At 33.4% G+C, this 26,113-nt stretch overlaps 1 protein-coding gene across 15 annotated transcripts in view; it reads left to right on the top strand.

Annotated features, from left to right (window-relative positions):
• BIRC6 (baculoviral IAP repeat containing 6) overlaps positions 1 to 26,113 on the top strand; it is a 317,621-nt gene that overhangs the window by 173,161 nt on the left and 118,347 nt on the right. For all 15 annotated transcript variants that reach the window (XR_005212389.1, XM_037807172.1, XM_037807169.1 and 12 more), the window contains 12 exons: positions 628 to 759; positions 1,788 to 2,003; positions 2,595 to 2,778; positions 3,410 to 3,565; positions 4,796 to 4,929; positions 5,600 to 5,753; positions 10,846 to 10,962; positions 12,771 to 12,925; positions 13,516 to 13,642; positions 15,869 to 15,979; positions 17,377 to 17,510; positions 22,057 to 22,184. Coding sequence is in view for 14 of the 15 variants with exons in the window: in XM_037807172.1 (XP_037663100.1) it covers positions 628 to 759; positions 1,788 to 2,003; positions 2,595 to 2,778; positions 3,410 to 3,565; positions 4,796 to 4,929; positions 5,600 to 5,753; positions 10,846 to 10,962; positions 12,771 to 12,925; positions 13,516 to 13,642; positions 15,869 to 15,979; positions 17,377 to 17,510; positions 22,057 to 22,184 (1,748 nt within the window). In the remaining variant the exon portion in view is untranslated. The remainder of the gene's footprint in view (positions 1 to 627; positions 760 to 1,787; positions 2,004 to 2,594; positions 2,779 to 3,409; positions 3,566 to 4,795; positions 4,930 to 5,599; positions 5,754 to 10,845; positions 10,963 to 12,770; positions 12,926 to 13,515; positions 13,643 to 15,868; positions 15,980 to 17,376; positions 17,511 to 22,056; positions 22,185 to 26,113) is intronic.

The following is a 26,113-nucleotide window of genomic DNA, read 5'->3' as shown; positions in this document are numbered from 1 at the left end:
AGAAGGGAAGAATGAAGACCACTGATAAAAACCCACACTCTACCTAGCCTGCCTTACAGCTAGATGATTAATTCTTAATGATAATATGGAGAGAGATCTAGAGGTCAAAATTTGCAAAAGATTTTCTTTATCAGCATTACAGTTACATTGTATTACCTAGAATTTTTCTGGAGTTACTTATTCTGCCAGTTTGATGTATACTCTCTGAAGAGTATAACACTTTACTTATATGTTTTTAACATTGTCATAAGATTTTTACCTCTTTTTTTTTTAGGCATGACATACCAATACCTCTTTTTTTTTTTTAGGCATGACATACCAACATTAGAGTGCACAAATCATAAATATATACCTTGATGAATTTTTAAACCCACAAACACACATATATGCACACGTGCATTCGGGCACACGTAACCACCCAGATAAAGAAATAAAACATTCCAGCACTTGTGTAAAGGCTTCTTGTTTCCTTTCTTAGTTCATTTTCTGTATTCTTCATTTACATGTCACAGAATCAACCAATAATATATATTTTTAAAACTTTTTTATGTTTTTCTCTAAATTCTCATGTTTGCATATAAAAAGATTGGTTATTACTGGTATTAATTTTTTTTTTGTTTGCTAAAGCAACTTAACTTACTAAAGGCAAAACAGAAGGCTTTGGTGGAACAGATGGAAAAAGAAAAAATACAAAGTAACAAAGGATCATCATACAAACTTCTAGTAGAGCAAGCAAAACTAAAGCAGGCTACTTCAAAGGTATGATCTGTACTTTTCAATAAAATTATCTCAGAAAAGGTACTTTCTCTTTTAGTATTTTAAATTATTTGAATGTTTAAGTATCTTTAATAACGTGTGTAATTCTGCTTATGAATAGAAATATCATTCTACACTGAAGAAAACTTTTTTTTTTTTTGGTAAGTTAGGTTTTAAATCAAGGAAATGTGATAAATATGAACTTCAAGAATATTTCTAGTATATTAACTCGAAGTGGACCCACTCAGTTGAATGTAGTTTTTTTAACATGGGATTGATAGGATGTTGTCAATTAGTTTCATAATACAATCCAAAAATATACAGGATGATTGTAAATGGTATTGTATTAGTCTAAAAATCAAACTAATATGTAAAGTGAAAATTATAGCATTCCCTTTTCCAGTTACATTTTTGGAAGACTTTCAGGACTATGTTAGAAGTGAAACTAGGTTTTGATCTGGTGGTGCTGAAAAGGCTAACATAAAAGCATGTCTTTTATAAGTGAAAATTAAGTTCAGGTGATTTGTTAATGAAAATAAAAAGCATAATTTGATATATGTATTTTTTATTTAGGAGATACTATTTAATTCTAGCCATCAAATTTGTGAATTGTCTTTCTTTGAATATAAAATTATATTTATTCCACTAGATTTTTGCAAAACCTTGAGTTAATAGTACACTAGTTATACTAGTTTTCTTTACTATTAATCTTGCAAGAATTAAGTTTAGGATGTATTTGTAATGTTTGCTTAAGGTTTTAGATTTTGCCTTATTGACTTTCTATAGAATTTCACTTTTCAGAAATTTTGTTAGATCTCCTATACTTTTTTCTAATAAAATGGAAGGTATATTGGTATATTGTTCAGTTATAGCTTTTAGTAATCTTACTTTTTGAAGCTTACAGTTTATCTAAAATGTTTATTAGCAATTGTAAATTTGCTGAGTGAATGTTTTCATCCCATAAATAAATTTTTCCTGAAAATATTTTCATTAAACCCGTTGATTTAAATATTATAAAATTCTGTGTGCAGCACTTTAAGGATTTAATTCGATTACGTCGGACAGCAGAATGGTCCCGTTCTAATTTAGACACTGAAGTTACCACAACAAAAGAAAGTCCAGAGATAGAACCACTTCCATTTACCCTGGCCCATGAACGTTGTATCTCAGTAGTACAGAAACTCGTTCTTTTTCTCCTCTCCATGGATTTTACGTGTCATGCAGATCTCTTATTATTTGTTTGTAAGGTAAGTAAAATAAAGGGCCTAATATGGAAATAATATGCTTAGAAAGTAAGAGAAAGAATTAGGATAGGATGCAGTTTTTAATTAATTTTTGATGAGCAGAAATAATAATGCTTTTATTAGTTTTCCTTTTCTGCAGTTTTTTTTGTTTTTTTTTATTGTGCCTTGAAAGATATTTTTAAACGTTAATCATTTTTTCCTAAATAAACATGTGTTGTGTTTTTCATCTAGTTAAAACTAAATTGATGTAGGTTTTAAATGTTGGTGGTAATATATGTCAATTTACAACCTAACTTTTTTATATTAACTAAAATTATATCATAATAGGAAATATACAAGTAAGTGTCAAATTATAGCAACGAAGGACTTTTTATGCCTTTCTGAATTCACCTTTATGGAAATTATTCTTAACAATTCCACCCAAATCTTTAACCAGATTTTAATATTTGATCCATGACCTTAAATTTCTTTTGCATTTCATCCCAAGTGATTATTTTGATACCAAAAGCAGATTTCATTATTTATAGCTATTACCCTAACCCTTAGGTAGTGGTAATTGCTATTTAAGTGTCTGTTTTATTGAATGTTTTACAGGTTCTTGCACGCATTGCAAATGCCACAAGGCCAACTATTCATCTATGTGAGATTGTGAATGAACCCCAACTCGAAAGACTCCTATTACTTTTGGTTGGAACTGACTTCAATAGAGGAGATATATCTTGGGGTGGTGCTTGGGCTCAGTATTCCTTAACTTGTATGCTACAGGATATTTTAGCAGGTTTGTCCGGATTTATTTTTCAAAGAGTATATGACAATTAGCTTGTCATTGTCCAACTGCTTAATTTTTAAGGGAAACTGTAACTCCCCCAAAAAGTGCTGTTATAGCAGTAATAACCACGGAAAATTTCTTTTTTATTTAATTATGTTGATAATTGTTATACATGTAAGTCCTTGGAAAGGAATGAAGTTGTTAAAAGTGCCTGGATATTGGAACCAGTCTGCTTCATTACGAATACCAGCAAGTGTGCCACTTGCTATATTTTTATATGATCTTGAGGAAGTCATTCTCTCTGTGCCTCAATTTCTTCACCTGTAAGATAAGAATAATTGTACTTCCCTTAAATGTTGTTGTGATGAATGTGGTTTATTATATATAAAATTATTATAATAACTATTGGACATATTAAGCACTTTGTGTTTTCTACCGTAGTTTCCTTGGCATTTAAAGCTAATGCAGGCGTCCTGTCATTTCCTTGAGTAGGTGGGGACTCATTTGCCTCAGAATCTTGTAGAGTTGGTAGAACATGTGTGTTGTCATTCTCCAAACTAGAGGGAAACTGTATATTAATGTATTTTCAAAGCCTGTGTATAAATTGCTAAAGCAGTTAGGACTGTCCCCTTACATCCAGGAGAATTGCTGGCTCCAGTAGCCACAGAAGCCATGGAGGAAGGAACAGTGGGGGAAGATGTAGGTGCAACAACTGTTGATTCTGATGACTCCCTTCAGCAGGCTTCAGTTCAACTTCTGGAGACTATAGATGAACCTTTGACACACGATGTAACGGGTAAGATTTTTGAATTGTGTTGTATTTGAAATATACTTTAGCTATTTGTATTAAATGAAAATATGTTTCAAAATGAAGAATATTAGTAAAGTATAAAAATTAACTTGTATTTTTATTAGGTCCTTGACCTTAGAAACTTAAGTCAATTATCTTCTTGATAAATACATTTTGCTTTGATTCTTTGAATGAATGCTCATTACAGTAAACTACCATCCTCTTATAATGTTCTAATAATTTTCATATAGTCTGATTTGGCTGTATGAAGAAAATAACAATCTAGAAAACACAAAGATATGTAGTGGAGAAGAAAGCAAATAATAGTTTCAGGAGTCTATTTCAGTCACTACCTATATATTCTAGATGCTTTGGTCATTTTCAACCATTTGTCATTCTTTGATCTTTTAACCTGCCTTTATCCTTTTTAACCTGTTATTATCTTTATCTGGAGTTGACTTCTTCCCATGCATGACGAGCGCCTACAATTCACATAAAAGCCTGCCATCCTCAAAGAAGCTTTTCCATTACCGCTAGCAGAATTGGGGATTTTTCATCGTGTTCCCCTTGCCATTTGATAGCACTTACCACATTATAGTTTATTTTCTGTACTAACTCGCCTACCACCCCATCTCCAACCTCTCCAATTAATTTTTTGATGTGTGGAGATTTGTTCTATTTATATATGCAAAAAAACCTATATTTACTTTGTATAGTACATCCTGGCATTCTATAAATATTCATTGAGTAAAAGAGAAGGAATGATGGGAAGGGATAGAAATCTAGTTAAGAATTGGAAGCAGCTTAGAGCAAAATAATTTCTTATTCATAACAAAAATAAGGTGAATAAGCAGTTTGTAGCTTAAATCTATTTTTTCCCCCTTTAATACTGGGTGAAGTGTCCTGTAATTTGATGTAATGAACATTTGTATTTTATTCATTCTAAAAGTATTAGTGATTATTAATAGCAAAGTTCATGCAACTTAATTCAATAAAGGCTAATATTGTGGTTTTTTTCCCTAGGAAATAAAATATCATTGCATTGTTGTTTTTAATCATACGCTTATAGAGTGATATAGTTGGATATTTATTAATGCTTAATTATTAAAATATGAAAATTTAGAGATTTTTGTATCAGTAGGATTATATATATTACATACAAGCAAAATATTTTTTTCTGTAACTAAAAGCAATATGTTGGTTAAATTTTATGTGTTCACTTTCAATTCTTTTAAGGTACACCTCCTCTTTCTTCTTTGGAAAAAGATAAAGAAATTGATCTTGAACTACTTCAAGATCTAATGGAAGTTGATATTGATCCTTTAGATATTGATTTGGAAAAGGATCCTCTTGCAGCCAAAGTTTTTAAGGTATGATATACTATTCGATGCAATTAAAAGCTTTTATTTTACACTTTTGGCTTAGTAATTATTTAAAAGAGGAAAGTATACATATTAATTACCAAATGTAACCAACCCTGTGTTCATTGTAATCAAAATGCAACAAATTGCTGTTGATATTCTAGTATTTTTTTAAATAACAATGGAATAATGTAATGAAAACATATATCATTTTTATTAACATAGCCACTAATGTTATATTATCTTTTAGATTAATAAAAACCACTTATAAGCATGGAGAAGCATAGTAAGGGTTACTAACTTTTTAAGCAGCCGCTTGAAGTTGAGATTATTGCAGATTCTCCATCTGTATTGGCCATAATTTTTCTAAAGGAGATACACTCCGAATACTTTATGTTGATGCTGCTCTTTTTGCATGTAAGATACTAGTGCTCTCAGGTTCTAAACAAGTAAGGCATTTTAAATTTGGTAGAAATGAAGAGAAAATTGACTGAACTGTTCCAGAGATCATTGAGGATGTAAGGGGTTTTTGGGAATTTACACGGTAAGAGAATGTCTATTTTGAGTTTAAATACTGTTAATAATCTAAATAAATTAATAATGTACATAATGTTAGTAACTACACTCTTAGTGAATAGGGAAAAATAAATCAAAATTTATTTTTTTTTACTCTTTTAAGCCGATAAGCAGCACATGGTATGATTATTGGGGTGCTGATTATGGCACCTACAATTATAATCCCTATATTGGAGGTCTTGGAATTCCTGTAGCAAAGCCACCAGCAAGCACAGAGAAGAATGGGTCACAGACAGTTAGTGTTTCAGTGTCACAGGGTAAGTGTATGTTTATATTCTAAGGCATATGTTATTCTTAAATCCTGTCTTAAATTGATGTGTATTTTGTTTCCTAGGTATGAGCTACAGGTGTAGTATGTAGTAGCTGTGTCATGAGTGACACTCACAGTTGTCTGTTATTCTGTCAGTCAGTTTGGAGTAGGTTTCATTTATGGTTCGTCTGTCTCTTTGTCCTACAAAACAAAATCTAGCAAAATTGGTTTGTGGGATGTGTGAGATTGTCAATGATGTTTATTAATTGTGTTTCCATTTACCTGGGTTTTCTTAATTTTTTTTAGTTTTCAATAGGTTTTTCTTCTTCATTAAAGAAATTATGGTTTTACAGAATAATCATGCACAAAATACAGGATTCCCATATACCGCCCCACCAACAGCACCTTGTATTGGAGTGAAACATTTGTTACAATTGATAATAGCACATTTTTATAATTGTATTACTCTTTTAATGCAATTTTATTGAAATACATTCACACAGCATGCAGTCATCCAAAGTGTACAATCAGTTGTTCACAGTACCATCATATAGTTGTGCATTCATCACCACAATCAGTTTTCTTGAACATTTTCATTACTCCAAAAAATAAACCTAAAAATAAGAATAAAAATAAAAGTTAAAAAGAACACCCAAAACATCTCATACTCCTTTTTCCTCTGTATTGTTCATTCACTTTTTGTCTCCCTCTTTTCTACTCATCTGTCCATACACTGGACAAATGGAATGTCAGCCCCAAGGTTTTCACAGTCACACTGTATAAGCTTTATAGTTACGTGATTGTCTTCAGGAGTCAAGGGCACACACACAAAAAAATAAAAACAAACAAACAAATAAATAAAAGAATCAGGGACACTGGATTGCAGTTCAACAGTTTCAGGTATTTCCTTCTACCTATTCCAATACGCTAAAAACTGAAAAAGGGATATCTATGTAATGCATAAGAATGACCTTTCGACTCTATTTGAGATCTCTCAGCCACTTAAACTTCATTTTGTTTCATTTCTCTTCCCCTTTTTGGTCAAGAAGGCTTTGTCAATTCCATGACGCTGGGTCCAGGCTCATCCCCAGGAGTCATGTCCCACGTTTCTAGGGAGATTCACACCCCTGGGTGTCATGTCCCACATAGGGGTCAGGGCATTGAGTTTACCTGCTGAGTGGGCTTGGAGAGAGACAGGCCACATCTGAACAACAACAGAGGTTCTCTGGGGGTGACTCTTAGGCACAATTATAAATGGGCTTAGCATCTCCTTTGCGGTAACAAGCTTCATAAGGGCAAGTCCCAAGAATGAGGACTTGGCCTACTACAATGGTAGTTCCCAATACTTGTGAGAATATTCTTTGATGTCTTTTAACGATGTCTTGTAGTTTTCTGTGTGTACGTCCTTTACGCTTGACTAGATTTATTCCTCATATTTGAGTTGCTATTGTAATTGGATTTTTTTCCCCTGATTTCCTCTTCAGATTATTCATTACTAGCATATAGAAACATTACTGATTTTTGCATGCTGATCTTGTACCCCACTCTTTGTTGAATTTGTTTATTAGTTCTGGTAACTTTGTTGTGGATTTTTCAGGATTTTCTGCAAATAGTGAAAGTTTTACTTCTTTCTTTCCAATTTGGATAGCTTTTATTTCTTTCTGTTGCCTAATTGCTCTGGCTAGAATTTCCAGTGTAATGTTGAATTACTGTGTTGACACTGGGCATCCTTGTCTTGTTCTTGATCTTAGAGGGAAAGCTTTCAGTCTTTGACCATTGAATGATATCAGCTGTGGGTTTTTCATATATTCCCTTTATCATGTTGAAGATGTTTCCTTGTATTCCTCATTTTGTAAGTATTTTTATCAAGAAGGGATACTAGATTTTGTTTAATGTGTTTTCTCCATAAATTGAGATGATCATGTGTTTTTTTTCCCTTTGTTTCTGTTAATGTATTATGATATACTTACTGATTTTCTTTCAGCGAATCACCGTTGCATACCTGAGATAAATCCCACTTGATCGTGGTGTATAATTTTTTTGATAAGCTGTTGGATTCATTTTGCTAGTATTTTATTTAGGATTTTTGTGGCTATAGTTATAAGAGATATATTGGTCTGTAATTTTCTCATGGTATCTCTGTCTGACTTTTGGTCTGAAGGTGATGTTGGCATTGTAGAATGAAATAGGGAGTGTTCCCTCCTCTTCAGTTTTTTTGAAGAGTTTGGGCAAGATTGGTATTAATTCTTCTTCAAATATTTGGTAAAATTACCCTGTGAAGCCATCTGGTTTGGGCTTTTCTTTTGTTGGGATGTTTTTGATTACTGATTCATCTCTTTAATAGTTATTTGTTTCTTGAGATTTTCTATTTCTTCTTGAGTCAGTGTACTCTATATGTTTCTAGGAATGTGTCCATTTCATATAGATTATCTAGTTTGTTGGTGTACAGTTAGTTATTCATCTTATCTTCTTTTTTTAAATTTAATTTTATTGAGATTTATTCACATAACATGCAGCCATACAAAACGTACATTCAGTTCACAGTACCATTATATGGTTGTGCGTTCATCACCAAAATTAATTTTTGAACATTTTCATTACCACACACACAAAAATAATAAGAATAAAAATTATAGTGAAGAAGAACAATTAAGTAAAAAAGAACCCTGGGTGCCTTTTTTTTTTTGCCCCCATTTTTCTACTCATCTATCCATACACTAGACAAAGGGGAGTGTGGTCCATATGGTTTTCCCAATCACATTGTCACCCCTCATAAGCTACATTTTTATGCAATTGTTTTCAAGATTCAGGGGTTCTGGGTTGTACTTTTATAGTTTCAGGTATTTACTGCTAGCTATTTCAATTCATTAGAACCTAAAAAGGGTTATCTATGTTGTGCGTAAGAGTGCCCACCAGAGTGACCTCTCAGCTCCTTTTGGAATCTCTCTGCCATTGAAGCTTATTTCATTTCATTTCACATCCCCTCTTTGGTCAAGAAGATGTTCTCCATCCCATGATACCAGGTCTAGATTCCTTCCCGGGAGTCATATTCCACGTTGCCATGGAGATTTACACCCCTGGGTGTCAGATCCCACTTAGTGGGTAGGGCAGTGATTTCACCTGCCGAATTGGCTTAGCTAGAGAGAGAGGGCCACATCTGAGCAACAAAGAGGCATTCAGGAGGAGACTCTTAGGCACAATTATAGGCAGGCCTAGCCTCTCCTTTGCAGCAACAGTCTTCCCAAGGGCAAGTCCTGTGGTAGAGGGTTCAGCCCATCAAACCACCAGTCCCCTGTGTCTGTGAGCACATCAGCAACCATAGAGGTGGGGAAGCCCAACACCCCTGCATTCTTTCCCAGCTCCTCAGGGGCACTCTGCATGTTTTTTAATTTTTTGTTTGTTTGTTTAATTATTAACTATTAAAAACAAAAATTTCAACAAACCATAGCAAGGGAATAGGAAAAAGGCAACTAACCTAAAATGACTACTTTACTTCCTATATGTTCCTACTCTACCCCAAGATAATAACCTAATATAGCAACATTCCTATGAACTTGTTCCTACCATACCCATCAGAAATTAACAACCATAGCCATTCCTGGGCATTCCCAGAACGTTAAATTTACCCACAATAGCTTATCTGTTCTTACTGGGTTATTGTTCCCCCTTCATTAATTGCTCTCGCTAGTTTTCTACATTATAAACCATTCATTTTACATTTTTCAATGTTCACATTAGTGGTAGGAAAAATATTTCTCTTTTTGTGCCTGGCTTATTTTGCTCAGCATTATGTGTTCAGGGTTCATCCATGTTGTCACATATTTCATGACATCATTCTTTCTTACTACCACGTAGTATTCCATCATGTGTATATACCACATTTTATTTATCCACTCATCTGTTGAAAGACATTTGGGTTGTTTCCATCTCTTGGCAATTGTGAATAATGCGCTTTGAACATTGGCGTACAGATATCTGTTCGTGTCACTGCTTTCAGATCTGGGTATATACCGAGAAGTGCAATGCCTGGATCGAAGCATTCACTTATGATATTTCCTAGTTTCCCTTTTGATTTCCTCTTAAACCATTGGCTGTTTAAAGTTTGTTTAATTCTCACATATTTGTGAATTTTTCATTTCTCCTTGATTCTAGCTCCATGATTTCTAGCTTCATTCCATTGTGGCAGAGAATTAACATCGTATGATTCAATATTTTTGAATTTACTGAGACTTTTTTTGTGACCTATGTTATTGGCTATCCTGGAGAATGATCCATGTGTACCAGAAAAGAATGTGTATCTTGTTGCTGTTGGTTGAAGAGTTCTGTATATGTCTCTTAGGTTTAGTTAGTTTAGAGTGTTACTCAATCTAACGGCAAAGCCCCCAAAGCATATATTGACAGATTTGAAGGTGGAAACAGACAATTGTACATTAATAGTAGGAAACTTTAATATACCGTTTTCCAAAATGGATAGCATCAAGACAGAAGTTCAGTATGGAAATAAAAGACTTGAACGATACTTCACTATGTTTTCTCCTAGGAGTTTTATAGTTCTGGTTCTTATATTTTGGTCTTTCATCCATTTTTAGTTGATTTTTGTAAATGGTGTGAGTGTAGCAGTCTACCTTCTTTCTTTTGCATGTGGATGTGAGACAGAGCCTATCAGTTCAGTAGTTGTTTTGTGAGGGACTGATTCTTGGAGCTTCCTACAACACCACCTTCCCACAATTGTCTGATACATTAGATTTTAATCTAATTACATAGGTTCATTTTAGTAAAATCCCTTTGGATATTTGTATATCTTTTCTGACAGGGAGAAACCTGGCTCTTATTTTCCTGAAGTTTTTTGCTTTCATTATCATTAATTCACTTACTTGATCCACCTCTCTCTGTATATAACCAATGAAGCATAAACTTCTTTGCACAGATGCTCTTCTTATTCTATTCAGGTTTTTTACCCTATACTGGGTCATTCCTCTAGGGGGATGTGTTCCTTATCCTCTCTTGAGTTTAGTTGTTGACATTGTATTGTAGGAAATATGTCATGAATAATAATGATCAAATTTCCTTTGTTTTTTCCTTTTAATTGCTTTTTGTAGCTCTGGATGCTCGTCTCGAAGTTGGGCTTGAACAGCAAGCAGAACTTATGTTGAAAATGATGTCTACGCTAGAAGCAGATTCCATTTTACAGGCATTAACAAATACATCTCCTACACGTAAGTAAAATTATCATTCTTAGAGTATTGCAATGAATGGTTTACCTCTTGATTATTGTCACATACATTCATCTAGGATATATTTTTAAATTATAAATCTTGTCTGGGTCTGAAGGAGTTAAGTAGATAGTATCTCTCTTCCTCTCATGTTAGAAGCAAATTTAGACCTAGGAAAAAGAAAGGATTGACAGATGGGGGGACAAAATACTTCTATGTAGTACTCAATGTTTGGTCCTAAAACCTGAATTATGGTTTTGTTATTGTGGTATAGTGAGTTCAATGAAATTCATAGGGAATTCTCCATAGCTAGCTGCCTGGGTGTTTATGCATTATATTTGATTTTACAGTAAAGCAGATTTTTTATAGTCACAACTTTATTACCCTTAAAATTTAGGCTGCCTAACTGAATTTCAGAATTGAAAGGATTTGCTACTTAATCATGACTAAAGCAAAGGAAGGGAGAATCTTTCTATGAAGGGATAGATAGTAGTTTTGAGTTTTGGGCCATGAGTTCTCAGTCATAAATATTCAACTCTGCCTTTTTGCAAAATGCAGGCATAGACAACATCTAAAAGAATGGAGATGACTCTGTTTCAGTGAAGGTTTATTTACAGGCACAGGTGGCCTGCCAGATATAATGCCAGACTTTGGTAGATCTCACATAATTGGAATTTAGTTATGGTAACAGTCTGTCTGTCAAAGATAAAGATTGGGGAGCTGAGCTGAGCTGAGTACAGGGTGGTGCTTTTATATTTCCCAGGCCTCAAAAACACTTTAGATTCCCTGGGGCAGAGTTAGTAATGGGGTAGAGAAGAGTGGGTAGAGTCTAGGAAGATAATCATATCCTGCTCCTGTAATAGTTCACAGCACATTTAAAGAAAAAAACTGGGAATTTTAAATCTTCACATTAAATCAAGTTCTTTCAGTGTGCAGGTTTCATTTATTTCTTCTTTCTTTCCTTAGAATATATAGAAAAAAAGAGGAAAACAGAAGTGGTGGTCTCGTGTTCTATAATGTTAGTTGTTATCTCCCATGTAATGTGGGGTCCCCTTTGTAGGATTTAGGTTCTTTGTGATCACAGAAAAATCAAACTGTCCTAAATAGTCCTTTACGTTTTTAGAGTTTACTTGTTTAAAACAACTTATTGGGTGGCTCTTTTGTAATTGGTACCTGCTTCTCTTAATATTCTGTCTTCTGATTATTGTTCTGCAGAAAACTGTGTCCCCTTTTTAATACAACTTTCTAAAAATGCATGAAAACTTAGCATTGTGTCCATATCTCTTTTTTCCCCATGAAAATATGCTCTTTTAATTATGTTGGTGTGGGAATTCAGAATTTTTGGAAGCTTCCCACATGAGTTTAATGTGCAGCCACGGTTGAGAATCAATGGAATAGATTCTATCTTATTCTAAAACCTCTTTCTCAGTAATTAGTCAAGATTCTTCATTCTCTCCCTACCCTTTTCTTCTTTCTTTAATTAGAAAAAATAAAACAAAGAAACAAAAATTGCTCGGTAGTAAAATTCTTTTTAATTGGTGGCTGAGTACTTTGACTTTGGGAACTTTTCTCTTTAGTGATTTTCTTTTCGACTTAACAGGTAATGTTTTTACAAAAGTTTTTCAAATACTGTAATATAACTGAACCATTGTAAAGAATGCAAGGTAAAAAGAAAAGAATTTTACTTAACTATATGTTAAGTAAAAAGGGAAGAATTTTACTTAACTATATGTACTAATAGCCATGTATAACATGTATAATATGTCTCCTTATACCTTGTGTATAATATCATAACTGTGTTTAACTTTCAGTATCCCACTCTCCTACTGGAACGGATGATTCACTTCTAGGGAGTTTACAAGCAGTGAATCAAACCAACCAGCTTGTTACACAGTTATCGTCTGTCCCAATGTTAAATGTTTGTTTCAACAAACTTTTTTCCATGCTTCAAGTCCATCATGTTCAGGTATAACTTCAGGAGAAATGGTGTATATTTACATATTATTAGTAGTAGTAAAGCTGAAGACAAATGGGAGGGGCATTCTCAACCTGAGAGGAATGATTTCTTTATTATACTCAGAAAAATATTGGAAAGTACTTTGGTAACCACAGACCCTCAATGGCAGGTCATTTACAGTTTTTATGTTTTTAAATTTTAGTTCTTTAGTTCCTGACTTATGTTATATATGCATACACATGCTATTTTAAGACCTGAATCACCTTTTTTAATTTTGAGAAATGTTTCTGTTAGGTACATTATAAATTTTAACTCAGCATTTTGTTTCACAAGAATTTTAAGATGTGCTTACTTTTCAATTTAATTGAGGTGAGTAGAGGAAGTATTTAATAGAAAAAGTCTTTCCTTTTACAGAGATTCAGACTTTTAAGATTTTTATTTAAAATGCCATTTAATAATACAATAGGCAAAATTTTATTTTTAACTTTTATTATAGTAACATAAATACAACTGAGATTTTCCCATTTTAACCACTTTTAAGTGTACAAGTGGTACTAGTAAGTAAATTTTTTTTCTGGTCAATTTTCATTCTTTTTCAGTTGGAGTCACTTCTCCAGTTGTGGCTCACATTGAGCCTGAATTCTAGTTCATCCGGAAACAAAGAGAATGGAGCAGACATTTTCTTATATAATGCTAATCGAATACCTGTCATTTCATTAAATCAAGGTAAGATTTATCATGCGGAAAATCATTAACATTGTATACATAATAAGTTAAAAAGGTAACCATTAGATTAAAATATAACAAATCCTTATTTGTCATTAGGGTTTTAATGTTTTCGTGTAAAAGAAAATTTTCATATACTCACCTAAGAATTAGCAAGGAGGAATATGAAAACCCTTATGCTCTGCTCTGTATTGTCTTACTTATGCTGTGTGCAACTAAAATTTATGGTGCTGTTAATCTTTACCTTTTTTTTTTTCCCTTAAAATACTATCTTGTTCATAATCTGTTCTGCAACAGACGTTTTTTTAAATGTGTTTTAGTTCCTAGGAATCGGTAAATAGGAGTAGGATGTCAATTCCCTGTGGAAATTGTTCATATTATCTTGGCAAATGCAAGAGGTTGTTGTGCAATAGTATCTTTCGATAGGAAAGGAACAGCCTTTAGTTCTGATATAGGGTCTATTTTAGTTATGTTTTGAGAAGAAGAGCATCTGTTCATAGTCTTTTCTCCCTGGGGAGGTGTATCCGAAATCTTGCTCTGCTCTCACTTAGCCTGTCTTCCAACCTTAGCGATAGTCCCACTGGCTCGTGGTTCCACCTATATCTGCATTATATGAGCACCAATCAGTCCTGCTTTTATTAGTAGGTTTCCATCTCTTCCATTTTTATTGTTAATAATTATTATTATCGTAAATTCTGTTCCCATCTTAACTGTTATTGTGAAAAATTTTAAACATAGACAAGAGTAGACAGAAGAGTAAAAAATGTTCTTTATTAGCATCAAATATATAGTCAATATTCAAATCTCCAGTTGTCTCAAATGTTGGAAATTTTTTTTAAAGTTTGAAATATGATAGAAATAAGGTCCACTCATTTAAATTAGTTATGTTTCTTAAGTCCTTATTAAGCTCTTTAGGTTTCTCCAGTGGCCTTTTTATTATCCTGTTAGCAAAATCATTTGTCAAAGAAGTTTGCTCACTTGTCTTTCTGGGTTCTGTGGGTCTAGCTTCTTGGTGATTACATCTCTCTGATGTCCTTTGTATTTACTGTAAATTGGTAGTTAGACTTAGAGGCTTGGTCTGATTTGGGGTTGTTTGTTAAAGGCCATTTCATAGGTTGTCTCCCTTTTTATCATATTAGCAGACACGGATGAGCAATGCCTAGGTCCATTAATAATTTATTAGGGATTTCAAAATGATATCCCAGCTCCATGATTCCTTCTTCATTTACTAGCTGAAAAAGAGAAGCTTTCCTTCCTGTGCTGTTATGTCACTTTGTGGTACAATTTGTTTAAGAAAGGCAGAAAAAATGCTGGAAACTTTCGCTTTTCAAAAATTAGGTTTCAACATGAGTCAGTTCACAAGCAATCTCCAATCATGACCACTTACTTTCTTTAATAAGTATCTGTTTGAATTCATGGATAAAAAGTATTTCATATGTATACTCTTAAAATTGTTATGCTTATCAACGTTGAAACTGTCTTATTAGTGACAATATGAGGCTCTTTTTCAGGTGTGTGTTTTCTTTTGTTTTTAAAATACATGATATTTTTTCTTATCTTTTGGTATCTTATCTTTGTTATCTTTTGGTATCTTATCTTTACATTTCCTGCCCCGTACCTGGAATCAGCCATTTTTCCTAGTAGCCTTGGTTCATTATAGGGATAAGGGTATTTTACAAGGATGATCTGGGAACTAGTGGTCCACCATACTATTTTTGTGCATTTTGAGTAACTTCTTTGGCTTCTCCAGCTGCCGGGAGTGCTTTCCTATATGGGCCTTTCAAGTTATCTAATTATATTTTGAGTCTTTGCTCTCGTTGTGAAGGTGTATGGTTGATGAGTGGTCTATGTATCCCATTTTTTCCAATATTCCCTTTTATTTTCAGCTTTTGATTTTGTAGAATGTGATAATTTTCAGGAATGCACAAATTATATTGCAACAGAAATGCATGCAGTGTGGAAAGGACCACAGATTTGTAGTGATAAGATGTTATTTTATGTGTCATGGACTGAGCTTTAAACATAAACATAAAATGTTGTTGTATCTTAATGCTTTAGTTGTATTTAATGGGGAACTCTTTTTGTTTGTTTGTTTTAAGAATATTAGTTAATGAGTCTATATAAAAACTGATGTCTTATTTTTAAATTCATTTTTTGGCTTTTAATTCTTAGTGAGCATTTAACTTTTCAGAGTAAAAATTTTTTCCCTTTCTCTTTCCTGCATAGCATCAATAACTAGCTTTCTCACAGTGCTAGCTTGGTATCCCAATACTTTGCTCCGGACATGGTGCCTTGTGCTTCATACCCTAACACTCATGACAAACATGCAGCTTAATTGTAAGTTCAAAAATGTATTTATTTAAATATGTGATATTTGCTTATTTTTCTTTCTGTCAAATTTTTAAAAAGATTTTTCTATGAAGTAAAATAGTTTTTGAAAATCATTGAATTTCTTGATTACACATGTTTCTTCTGAGTTTGATATTATATATCTTATCGTATGGGCTTGTTTACTTTAGTAATATAAATATTCTCATGTTGTGCCCATCACAATTTAAAATTAAACTTTCACCTTAGAACTTATGAGTCATTAAAAGAAAATCAATTGTTTTTTGCCATTTATCTGTTTTTATTTTGGTTATTCATTCTTATAAAGTGCCTTTGCATTTATATGTGATTTATTCATTATAATATTCATGAACTTGTATGATTAGGTTCCTGGGTTTTTGTTTTCCACATGTAAAAGACAGAGTCACTGAACATAATTCCTTTTTTTAGATTCAAATGTCCTAATACATTTTCTGCTTTCCTGCCCCCTTGTTTTATTTTCATTTTAGTTAAGGTAGTAAAATAATTTCTGAAACTTCTTAGAAAGGAATTTTTAGTGCTTTGTGTATCTTTACATATCTTATAGTCATGTGTTGTGAGGTGTAGGGATCACGGTCAGATTATAGAGCCAAGGACTAGCCATTATGAATTGAAACCTTTATTCCATCTATAGGTTATGACAACAGGTGGATGAATTTTATCCGTGTTCTATTTGGGGGTAGCTTCATTAAGCAGTAAGCTCTATCAGTTGATAAAGTTATTTAAATTGTTGCATAGTGTTGAAGAGTTATTGCATTTTTCAGCTGAAATACATTTTCCAAAGGTGGTTTCAAAAGCATCAATGAAGTTTGGTTTACCTCACAGGTCATTTTATCCAATTCAGAAAACTGGTGTATTGCCTGTTCATCAGTTTACATTGTACAATCTGCATACAACTGATGTGCAAACATGAATAGTTTTTGCCTCAATTTATCTTATAAAGCTCAGTTAAAACTTACCTGAAAAGTAGATCTGTTTCTGAAGGGGAATGCGCACACCAAATAGGATAGGGAGGGTTTAGTTATTTCTTTCCCATTTGTCTGTATACTAAAAACCAGTAAGATGCAGATTAAACTCTAGTTTGCTTGAAAATTGTCCAAAATATTCTGACCTAAAGACTAGTAAGATTGTTTTGAAGGTGTTTTCACAGTCAGATTAAAAGAGAGGCAGGAGGTGTTACATTGTGGATGAAAATAGAGTGAAGGCCAGTCCAGTTGAATACAGTAGAGAGACTCAGGCCCTGTTAAATTTTAACTACTGGGAATATGTGAGTTTCGTCTGGAAAAAAAGATGTTGTTTTAAAATATTGCATTTCCATTGTTTCAAGGTTCATTTGTTAACTTTTTTTTTTTTAATTTAATTTATAGCTGGTTCAAACAGTGCCATTGGAACTCAGGAGAGTACTGCCCATCTCTTGGTTTCAGATCCAAACCTTATTCATGTGTTAGTGAAATTTCTTTCTGGCACCAGTCCTCATGGAACAAATCAACACAGTCCACAGGTAATGTAATTTTGAAAACTAGTGATATGTCCAGGCAGTTCAAAAAACATACTATATTTGTAAAGTAAAAGTTTAATGTTGCGTAAGGATGTAAATTTTTCATTCTAAAGTATTTAAATGTAGTTTATTTATCAATATAATGAAAGGTTTTACATTATTTATTATAATTGATAATCTGAATAATAGCAGGAAGTAAGTATTCTCTTGGAATTTTTTTTTTAACCAGGTTTCTATGTAAATACGTAATTTTAGAATTGGTTTTGGATAACCTACAAAGCATTATGAATAAATACTTTCTGGAAGTCAGGGAGGTATTTCAAAAAAATTTAAAATTAAAAAAGTAGTTTTTATTTATTGTCTCATGTTTCATGACCATTACTCTCATGATTGAAAATTCACCTAACTTAATCATTTTACAACATTCATGCTTTTTTGCTTAAAAGAAAGTAACAAAATTTATTGTTTATAACTTATGAACATTTTCTGTCTCATTACAGATTTGCTTTATATCCTTATAATTTCTTATAATATTGTACTGATTCTCTTTAAATATTTCTACTTTATTACATTTCTTTTTATATAAAAATGTATTTAATGTCTATAACATCTTCTTAATGGAGGTTATTCAAGACTATCTTGCAAATTTATCATTTTTTAATGACTATCCAAACAATTCTCTGTATTTGCCATACAAGTTCTAATTTAGTTTTTGTGATCCAGAACTCCCCATTCCCATCCCTTCTGTTATTTCATTTATTCAGTAAGTATTTGATAGGCTCGTATATGCTAGGCCTAGGTGCTATTCTAGGTCCTAGGGATATAAGTAATTACCAAGATTGTGTCTCCTTCTTCTGGGAGTTTAAATTCTGTTGGATATTTTCCATCTCAGTACTTTGATATTAAATACACTTTAATTTTGTGGATCAGAATTAAATGAGACAATGTAAGAGAGAAAAAATTACTTATAGTTAGATTGGGCTGGGTTTTGATGGTAGCAAAGGCATGTTACCAAATGATCATTGTGTGTAGAGTTTGCTTCAATTTGGACTGGGAAGACTTCAGGGATCCCTAAGATCCTTAATTTCACTGTCGTTATTTTATCCTCAAGAAAACATGGATCAGGCTACACTGCCCATAATTATATAGCTAGCTAGTTGTAGAGCTAGGTGTCAGGGAGAATGCCACTGTATAAAATAGTATTTTTTCCTCCTGGTTTTTACAAAGGCAGATGAATAGTTCTTAAAGATTATGCTTTCCTTCTGATATCTTTAATTTATATAGGAAGTTCATTTTAGAATAATTTATGTTTTGTATACTCAGTATAATAAACTAATGTTGACATTAAAAAAATTTGATGATTACCTCTCATTTTATTTTTCCAAACCAAATTAGATCAAATAAAATATGTTGAAGTTTTACAAAACATTACAAAACATACCTCAGATTACTTAGTTTCTCACTATCATTTCTTCATTGAGAGAGAAGAAAGTTTTTTACTTGGGATAGGTTATTTTAATTCTTAGCTTTAGTCTTTTTATAAAAAGTAACTATTGTACTTGATCTTGTGTAGAGTACTTAACCTCTTCTCTGAACTGTGTTTTTTGCTTTTTTTTTTGAAACAGGATAATACTTAATAAGGTTGTAGAAATCAGTGCAGGAGTTCTTTGTAAGCATTATATTTTGTGTAATCCAGGTGAATCTTTTCCTGTATTGAGTTAAATAAACCTGATATAAGTTGTTAGTTACATAAACCATAATGGACAAGTTATTATTTTTTTGTTATTTTTTTTATTGTAGAATATAACGTATATACATAAAAGTGATAATTTTCCAAGGGCAATTTAACAAGTAGTTAGCAAATTTCAAAGAATATTATAGGTTACAGTTACACAGTTTCACTTATTTCCTTATTATGAAATGTAACATATATACCAAAAGGTAATATCTTTCAAAGTATGATTTAAGAAATAGATATATATGAAATTTCCAAAGTTATTATGAGTTACAGTACCATAGTTTCAGTTATTCCCTTATTGTGAAATCTAACATATATACAAAAAGATATAGCTTTCAAATTACAATTTAACAAGTAGCTGTAGAGCAAATTTCAAAGGATGCTATGGGATACAGTTCCACCATTTCAATTCTTTCCTTCTAACTACTCTAATACCCTAACAACTGAAAAAAAAGAAAATTATGTAATGATGCAGTATTCATAATCCTTTGTTAAATTCCATCTTGTCTGTTGCTTCCCCTTCCTCTAGTTTAATCACTTTCCCGATCTTCAGGGATATTTAGGCATTGACCACCCTAACCTGTTCATGTTGAAAAGGGTGTCAACTTTATGAGCAGAGGGAATACATCTAGTTGATATGCTTGAAGAGGCTATTGCCTCTGGGTTTCAGAACTTAGCTGGCACCCTGAAAGATTTAAGTTTCTGATGAATAAACTTAGTGGGTGAAACTTTTATAGAGTCTCAGAGAGGGATCCAGGTATTCTTTAAGGTTTTCAGAACTGTTGTTGACTTGGGCTTATCATATTGGGGTCATTTAGCAAATCTTGGTGAAGCTTGCTTTGGAGTAACTTCAAGGACAACCTCTCGACTCTATTTGAATTCTTAGTCATTGAAACCTTATTTTGTTGCCTTTCTTTTCCCCCTTTTGGTCAAAAAGACATTCTCAATCCCTCGATGCCAGGATCAGGCTCATTCCTGGAATCCATGTCCCACCTAGCCAGGAAGGTTCGTTTGTCTTGGGGTTCTGTCCCATGTCGTGGGGAGGGTGATGAATTTATTTGCAGAGTTAGGCTTAAAGAGAGAGAAAGTCTGCATTTGAGCAACAGAAGAGATTCTCTGGAGGCTACTCCTGGGCATGATTACTTGTGGGCTCAGCCTCCTCTTTACAGCCATAAGTTTCACCTGAGCAAGCCTCAATATTGAGGGCTCAACCTAATAAAGTGGTTCCTGAGTTCACATAGCATATGTTATATCCATGATAATCCATCCATATCTCATACTGTCATCACTCAGTTGTACACTCCTTATCACTCTCCATTTTAAACAATTCCCATGACCCAAAACATCTCACAGCTCTTGTCAGTCCCCAATTGTTTGTTCCTAATATTTGTGTAATGACTAGTATGGTATTCCTATTAATTATAGTCCCTCTGTGCAATGTGTAGAGTTTTGCCATATACCCTTCTGTTAGCACTCTGTGCCATGTCATACCTTAGAAATATATCATGGAGGCACCTGTCTATATTTGTGGTGCTGATCTATGGGAAACATACCTTTGAACAACCCCTTTCATTCCTATTTGCCTTCAGTACAGCTCTGATACTTATAATCCCATTAACAAACAATTGTCATCCTGATCCATTACCACACCTTTGAATTCACCATCAACATATCTGAATATATTAAATTGTCATTCCCCCTCACTAGTTATTGTCTATCATTGGGTCCCCAATATCCATTGTAAGACATTGATTTTACATTGCTCAGTTCATAGAATTGGTAACATATAATATCGCTCCTTTTGCATCTGAGTTACTTCACTCATAACTATATCTTCAAGGTTCATCCATGTTGCCATGTTTCAAGACCTTGTCGCTTTGACAAGTTATTATTGACAAGAGAGCCTCCAATTTGTAGTTTAAAATAAATATGTCATGACCTAGAAAATTAGTTTGCTTTTATCATACCATACCATACAGTCATCCAAAGTGTATGATCAATTGTTCAAAATATCATCATACAGTTTCGCATTCATAACCAAAATAAATTGTTGGATATTTTCATTACTCCAAAAAAAAAAAAAGAAGAAAAATAAAAGTAAAAAAGAACACCCAAAACATCACATACCCCCTGTTATTCATTTACTTTTTGTCCCCATTTTTCTACTCATGTGTCCATATGCTGGATAAAGGGAGTGTGAGTCACAAGGTTTTCACTATCACATGGTCACACCCTATAAGCTACACGGTTAATGCAATTGTCTTCAAGAATCAAGACTACTGGATTGCAGTTCAGCAGTTTTGGATATTTACTTGAAGCTATTCTAATAAACTAAAAACTAAAAAACAAAAAAAAACTAAAATGCATAAGAATAACCTCCAGAATGACCTCTCGACTGCATTTAAAATCTCTCAGCCACTGAAACTTTATTTTGTTTCATTTCACTTCTCCCTTTTGGTCAAGAAGCCTTTCTCAATCTTATGAGCCAGGTCCAGTCTCATACCTGGGAGATATTTCACACATTGCCAGGGAGATTTATACCCCTGGGGTTCATGTCCGCCTTAGCAGGGAAGGCAGCAAATTCACCTGCCTATTTGGCATAGAGATAGAGGCCACATCTGAGCAAGAAAAGAGGTTCTCTGGGGGTGACTCTTAGGCACAATTATAAGTAGGCTTAGCCCTTCCTTTGCAGAAGTAGGTTTATTCTTTTTCATATGAAAAGTTATGACTCTATAACACTTGATGTTTTTAACATGAATGACTATAAATAATATCATAATCAGTTTTCAATGTAATTTCATTCTTTTTCAGGTTGGTCCAACAGCTACACAAGCTATGCAAGAATTTTTTACCCGTTTACAAGTGCATCTTTCTTCAACATGTCCTCAGATATTCAGTGAATTTTTGCTCAAGCTAGTTCATATACTTTCAACAGAAAGGTAAATTTTAATGTATACCTATATTCCTGATAGATAAGCCATATGTAATTCTCCAAATATACTTTCTATTAAGTTGACATTCATTGGAGATTTATCTGGGGACAAACAGAAGAATAGTAGGGATTAAGGGGAAATGTTTTTGTTCTAGATTACACAGAAAGCTACCTGGCAATTTTTTTTTTTAAACTAATATAGGATAACTTTAAAAAGACAGCTTAAGTCTCATATAGAAATCGTAAATAATCATAAATAAACTAACAGATGCAAGCAATATGTTACAGGAATGAACTGTGACCATAAGGGATTGATTCTTATAATACATGAATGGTTCAATAACATTCAATAACATATATCATGTTTAGTCATTTTCTTCACATTATAAGGCATTCACTAAAATACAGCATCACTTTTTTATAGGCACCTTTAAAGATATATAAACAGTGTCATCTTAGTTAAAATTATTTAAAAAGTAACAGCATGACAAACTGAAATCTGACATGTTTAATTATTAAAAACATTCCAATTAATGTCAGGAACAACTCAGAGATGCCATTTGTCACCTTTGTCATATAATTTCATTCTGAAAGTGTCAGTGTATTTTAAGAAAAATTTCTTATATACAGATTAGAAAAGAACTAGCTTATGGTTTAATTGATCTTTATTCTTCTGTTTCCTTTATCATTACTTTTTGCTCTAGTAACATTTATTATTTCTTTTTATCTGCTTGCTTTGAGTTTAATTTGCCCTTGTTTTCTTGCTTTGATCATTAACTTTAGACCTTTCTTCTTTAATGTAAGCATTAAATGCTGTAAAATTTCTTCTAAGCAGTACTTTAGCTGTGTTCCCCAATTTTTCATTCTTTGTATTTTATTTTTGAATTCATTCAGTATTTTCTGATTTCTCTTGTGACTTCTTTGAGCTGTGGGTTACTTAGAATTGTGAATTTTCCCATTCAGTTCTTTAGTTTTTGCTTTATGTCTATTAATACTCTCTTAGGAAGTCCATACACCTTAAGTATTACGTTGTAGTGAAGAATTGACCTCTTTGTCATTATGTAGTGTACATTTTTATCCCTAGTAATATTTCTTATTCTGAAGTGTACTTTGTCTGTTATTAATGTAGTGACTCCAGCTTTGTATGGATTAATGCTTGCATGGTATATGATCATTTTCTGTCCTTTTTTTATTTTAACCTATCTATATTTTTATATCAAAAATTGGTTTCTTATAGACAGTGTATAGTTTGTTTTCTGCTTTTTTTTAAAATCAAATTTGACATTAACTGTTTCGAAATTGGTCTATTTAGCCCATTTATATAACTGAAAAATGTTTTTTTAGTGGTTGTCCTGCCTCTACAAAATACATCTTTTTTCCATCACAGTCTACCTTTAAATATATTATACCACTCATGTATAATGTCTGGATTTGTAAGTTCCAGTTTCTTTCTCCCATCCTTTGTGATTTAGTGTTGTACGTTTACTCTGACATATTGCTGTAAATACACGATAAATTTCTACTGTATTTTGCTTTACACAGTCAGTTGTCTTTTGGAAACTAAGATAAATAGTATTTATGCCTGGAAATGGGCAAGCCTCTTCTGCTGGGTAGTTCGTGAGTATTTGAGTCACTGTTGTTAGGGGCTGAGTTGTATTTGGGTTTTGTTGTTGCAAGATCAGCTTCAAATTCCTCTAGTGAGTTCTGCTTCGGTGAGGGCTGGAGAACAGCAGGATTGTTTCCAGTGTTTTTGCTCTATCCTCAGCTTTTGTCCTGCCTTATACACATGCATTCCAGAGGAAGTCTCTCTCTACAGCTTCACCTCTAACACTTGACTGCTTTTGCTTGTTTCTCAGTGTTTGCAAGGCTCCTGGTGATGGCTCGTGTTCTCTGATGTTCTGGTATAACTTCAGTCTTGGACAGGCCCTCTGTATGTGTGTCTTAGCAGTGGGACTTTGTCAATGATTTTTTTTTCCCCCTTCTTTTTTCCCTCCTTGTGACAGCCAAACTCTGCCTTATAACTTTTGTTATTTTGGGGGTTGGAAGATCATTTCTTGATCTCTAGTGTAAGGAGACCTCTAATGGTATTTGAATAGGATTCTGGGCCCAGGACTATTTTCTACCCCTTTTGTAGGGGTAAAGTATTGTAAAAGTATCTGTCCCTAGCATCAGGGGCCTTCATCTGTGCCCTTGAGGCAACAGTGTTTGCTTTCCATCTCCCAGAGGCCTAAGACATTTTTTCTGTAGAGGAGAAAGGTCTGAGCAAGGCTTTGTGCCTTTCTCACAGCATTGTAAGGCCTTTACTTCCAAGGGACCTCTCTAATTTCTTGTCTTGCCCCTCCTTCCCATGGAGATGTCTAAGGAGAAGAGCCTATGAGTGTGAACTCCAGGGTTCTATATTGTCACCCTAGTATACTCTTGGTCTTCAGCAATTTGTTAAGTATTTTAACCAAATTCTTCTTATTCATTTATTCATTGGCAACATTTCTTCTTTCCATGTTCTGCCACAGCAGAACCAGTGCTCATAACCCATCACCTTGGAGAGTTTACTACCAGTTTTTTGCTTGTATTTCAAACTGTTGGTTGCTCTGTGACCTCAATTCTGTGATGAGTTAAGAAAAGTTATGAATTTGTAGTTACTTTGGCCTTTTCTTATTAGTTTGGGGGTAATGTTCTTTCCAGCTTTCTACATTTCAGCATAAATGGAACTTGAGACATTCAGGTTTTTTTTTTTTTTTTAATTTTATTTTGAAATAAATTCAAAGTTATAGGAAGGGCTGTGCAAAAACAATACAAAACCCCATTCACAGGACTCCAGCATCCCTGCACCCCCCTCCCCCGATACCCCAAACCACCAACTTTAACATGCTGTCACACCCGCCATTTCTCTTTCCTCCCTCCCTCCCTATCTATCTATCATCCATCATCTATTGCTCTGTCTTCTGAACATATGAGAGCAAGCTGCAGACATCTTGAACAAACACTATAATTCACATATACAATTCCCATGAACAAGAACATTGTTTTATGCAATCCCATTAAGCGCATCTAAGAAGTTCAAGAAATTCAACGTTGATACAAAGCTTACATTCTATATTTCCTTTTTTTTTTTTTTTTCCTTTTCTTATGTCTCAGCTGTGTCCCTTTGAGCCTCCTGTCCTCCATCCTCAGCTCAGATCCCATCCAGGGTCATCCTTGACATTCGAATGTCATCTGTTTAGACTGTCTTTTTTTTTTTTTTTTCAATTGTGGAAACATATATATAGCCTAAATCTTCACATTCCACCCCCTCCCTAGCATTCCATTAGTGGGATTAATCACATTTAGAATGTTGTAATGCTATCACCTTCCCACCGTCCATTACTAGAAATTTCCCTTCACCCCAAACAGCAACCCTACACTCATTTATTAACTCCCCATTGCCCCTTCCCCCACTTCTCGTAACCCATACGCTACTTTCCATCTCTGTGGTCATATTCTCTGATAATTTCTTTGTGTTTACTGTGGGGCTTAAAATTAACCTCTTAAATCCATAAGAATCTTGTTTTTCTTTGATACCAACTTTACTTCAATGGGACATGTAAACTATGTTCCTATACTCCTCCATTCCCCCACCTTTATATAGTTCTTGTCAAAAATTACATATTTTACATTGAGTCCAGAAGCACTCATTTGTCATTAGAGTTTGTGTATTTTATATCATCATGTAGTAAGTAAATAGTGGAGTTACAAATCAAATATTATTGAATTCTATTTGTATTCGATTGTGGTCAGAGAATGTGCTTTGAATATATTAAATTTTTTTTTTTTTTTTTAGTTTATTGAGGCTTGTTTTATGTCCTAGCATATGGTCAATTCTGGAGAAAGATCCGTGATCACTAGAGAAAAATGTGTGTCCTGGTGATTTGGGATGTATGGTTCTATATATGTCTGTTA

Source organism: Choloepus didactylus, chromosome 17, assembly GCF_015220235.1.
Source record: "Choloepus didactylus isolate mChoDid1 chromosome 17, mChoDid1.pri, whole genome shotgun sequence".
In the NCBI taxonomy this organism is placed as follows: Eukaryota; Metazoa; Chordata; class Mammalia; order Pilosa; family Megalonychidae; genus Choloepus; species Choloepus didactylus.
The sequence above is the reverse complement of the archived record's forward strand: the minus strand, read 5'-3'. Positions and strand labels throughout refer to the sequence as shown.